Raw genomic sequence first — 3,142 nt, 5'->3', positions numbered from 1 at the left:
GATTATTCCATGTAAACACCACATTTAGGCTACCAGCTTAGTCACGGTGAAAGTGAAACTTTAACGATGCATAGTGCTTAAAGCCACGTTAAATGTGAATGTTTACGGCCACATGAAGCTGTTACGGAGCATATAGATTGAGGATTTTCTTGAAGCAAGGATAAAATAACATTTTGTGTACCCATACTAACAAAATAATAGCTGAAATGTGGTACTTTATTCACTAAAATAAGTTTAATCTTACCATATCCAAAAACTCGCTCACTCTGCTGTTATTTAATAGATTAAATGCACTAGAATTTTATTGAATAGTACGTGGAGACACGTTTTTAATTAAAATATTCATATTAATCAAGGATTTATTGACTTTTAATGCACCTTATTTCAAAATGTACAGAAATACGTGCTTTCATATGTCTTTTAGTCATGATTATTTAATTTATTCACTATACTATTTATTAATGTCTCATTTCAGTTTGGCTCTAGTTTTGTATTTATTCCAGTTTATATGAAAAGGTTCGTGTAGCGTGGATTAAAATTCATATACAGAGTAAATCCTTTTCACTGAACACGTTAAAAATAAGTTTGAAAAAGTTGTGGGAAGTGTGGTGGTGGTGACGCTGAAGGCGAGCGCCCGTGGTGCTGTAGTTCGTTTATAGCCTAAGTTTAGCTTTTAAGTTCTGGCGCTTTTATTTAGGCTTCAAAATTCATCAAAGTTATATTATTTTGTGAAGATTATCTTGATGGACAAAACGTGTAAGTTTCATGAACTATGGTTGAACACAGAGCTTATTTTTTTCCATAATCCAAAAACCTATGGAAAAATCCTATAGGCTTTTTGTCGAGGGAACCAGTGTCATGCTAACAGCCGATCCGCCTACAAAGCGACGTCATAGTTCCCCCACTCTATAGAGAGCTGCAGGGAGAACATTATTATTATTTAGTTTTTTTTTGTAGGTCAACCCGGAAGTTCGCATCACACTGGTTTTCTCAACAAAAAGCAAATAGGATTTTTCCATAGGTTTTTGGATTATTGCACAAAATAAGTTCTGTGATGATCTTCACAAATGAACTTTTGAAGCCTAACTACAATCGCCAGAAGTAAAAAGCTAAAGTTTTCCTATTCAGTGTGATGGTTTAATATACCTTGACGACTTCTGGAGTGGCATTTAGGCACTTGTTAGAAACCGCCTTTTTCAAGAAACATAAAAGCTTAAAAAAAAATTTAAAAAAAATTCATGTGTGGGTTATTACTGATGTATTTTATGGTGTAGAACAACTTGAAAATATCGAGCTTTTTTAGGCATTGAACCATAAACTAATTTAAAAAGCCATTGACTTTGGGACAACAAAACTGGGTTTCTGGGTTTTTGGTCTCTATTGTGTTAAAAACAGAATTATAAACAAACATGCAAGCACATGAAATGTGCCTTGTTTTTTCCCCAAACACACTATTGTCCCACTGACCTGTGCTCTGGACACATCTGAGCACGCACCACAGATGAGCTCACGGGGATCATAATCGTCTCCTTGTCCTGCCTCGGCATCACAGCGAGCTTCTCCCCCAAAATAGGCCTGGATGAGTCAGAAGTCACACTGTTAGCACAACAGCTGGAGAAATGGCTTCATTATGGCAGTTTGTCATCTGAATGTTCTTCTAAATCTCATTTAATGCCGACATGCCAGGAGTGAGCTGCGTTCAATCTTTTTTGTCAACCATGTTTTTCCATTCTATTCATAGTAAACCGAGACATCCTTAAAGGGGCAGTTCAGTCAAACCCAATTGTTCTCTTTCTGAAAGCTTCCTCGGCCATAATATAAAAGGAGGATTGTTTAAAACCACTGCTTCTGTGTTCCACTGGAGGTTTGTGAACACTACACAAAACAAAAGATCGAACCTTTTTGCACTTGAAGCAGACGTAGTAAGCATATCTGTTCATGGCAAATCCAGCTGGGTTGTTGTAGAATCGAGCTCCAGACATTGTGATGGCTTCACTCTTGTGCAGTCCTTCATACTCCAGTCTCATTAAAGCCTTCCTCCTCACGTCCTCATACAGCTCTTTGATGGGCTCGAGCAGATCTTTTAGGACAGAGTGGTTTATTTTGTTCTAAAATGAAAACGCAAAACAAGAAAGACACACCTCAAATGGCAGGTACATCAACTGTTAGATATCATGAGCAGCATCTAGTTAGAGGAATGAAGGAAGAGTTTAGACTGGCTTTGGTTCATGAAGAACACAGAAGTATAAATGATTGAGGACTAAATGACTGGAGATGTCTGACATACAGTATGTGACCAGAGAGAAGACTGTCGTTCCACTGGAATATCTTTGTGATTAATAAAGGTAAAAAAAATAAACAAATAATTTAAATAAAATAAAAAACAAACGTATGCATGGATTTAACGTTTACAATTAGAGCTAGATGGGGTGAGTTACATGCAGAATTATTCACCAAAAATTTAAATTCTGTCATCATTTAGTCACTCGAACATACTTCAAAACTTCGTCTTTTATGGAAGAAAGTCAGTCATATTTAGGTTTGGAACATGATGAATAAACGACAGAATTTTCACATTCTAGCTGAATTATTCCATTAACTAGGGCTGCACACTTTAAAAAATTTAGATTTTTGTGATTTTTTGTTTTTGTTTTAAATTGCGATTAAAAAATGTTTTTGTTTTCAAGTTTGCTGGGGTTTTTTTTTTTTTTTTTAAACAGAAAATGCTTTTTAATAATTTATTATTTTATTAAATAATATAAAATAATTTTGTAAGACTTCCTAATTTAACTCAATAATTTTAATGGTACTGAATAAAAAATAAATAAAAGCCAATAAAATAACCACCCTTTTATTGAAAGTAAAACAATAAAATTGGACAGAAAATATATTAATATTAAATATAAACATATTATTTTTATTCACTTCTATGCAACAGATTTAATATTTTTTTTAATTATCCAAATAATGTATAATCCTACAAAGCTATAATTATCAGAGCATGTGAGCAGAGCATAGCGTCACGAGTAGTGTTAATTTCGTTAATGAAAACTATAACGAAAAATGTTTGTCAACTAGGTTTTTTCCCCTGACGAAAACGAGATGATAATAAGGTCATTAAACGATAACTGAGACTAAATGA

At 34.1% G+C, this 3,142-nt stretch overlaps 1 protein-coding gene across 10 annotated transcripts in view; it reads right to left on the bottom strand.

The window, feature by feature from the left end:
* LOC107728238 (MYC binding protein 2) overlaps window positions 1-3,142 on the bottom strand; it is an 80,162-nt gene that overhangs the window by 3,226 nt on the left and 73,794 nt on the right. For all 10 annotated transcript variants that reach the window (XM_016538339.1, XM_016538340.1, XM_016538344.1 and 7 more), the window contains 2 exons: window positions 1,899-2,108; window positions 1,468-1,575 (listed from right to left, as the gene is read on the bottom strand). In XM_016538339.1, coding sequence (XP_016393825.1) covers window positions 1,468-1,575; window positions 1,899-2,108 — 318 coding nt within the window. The remainder of the gene's footprint in view (window positions 1-1,467; window positions 1,576-1,898; window positions 2,109-3,142) is intronic.

The sequence above is a fragment of the Sinocyclocheilus rhinocerous genome, unplaced genomic scaffold, assembly GCF_001515625.1.
Source record: "Sinocyclocheilus rhinocerous isolate Xijiao unplaced genomic scaffold, SAMN03320098_v1.1 scaffold2021, whole genome shotgun sequence".
Taxonomy (NCBI): domain Eukaryota; kingdom Metazoa; phylum Chordata; class Actinopteri; order Cypriniformes; family Cyprinidae; genus Sinocyclocheilus; species Sinocyclocheilus rhinocerous.
The sequence above is the reverse complement of the archived record's forward strand: the minus strand, read 5'-3'. Positions and strand labels throughout refer to the sequence as shown.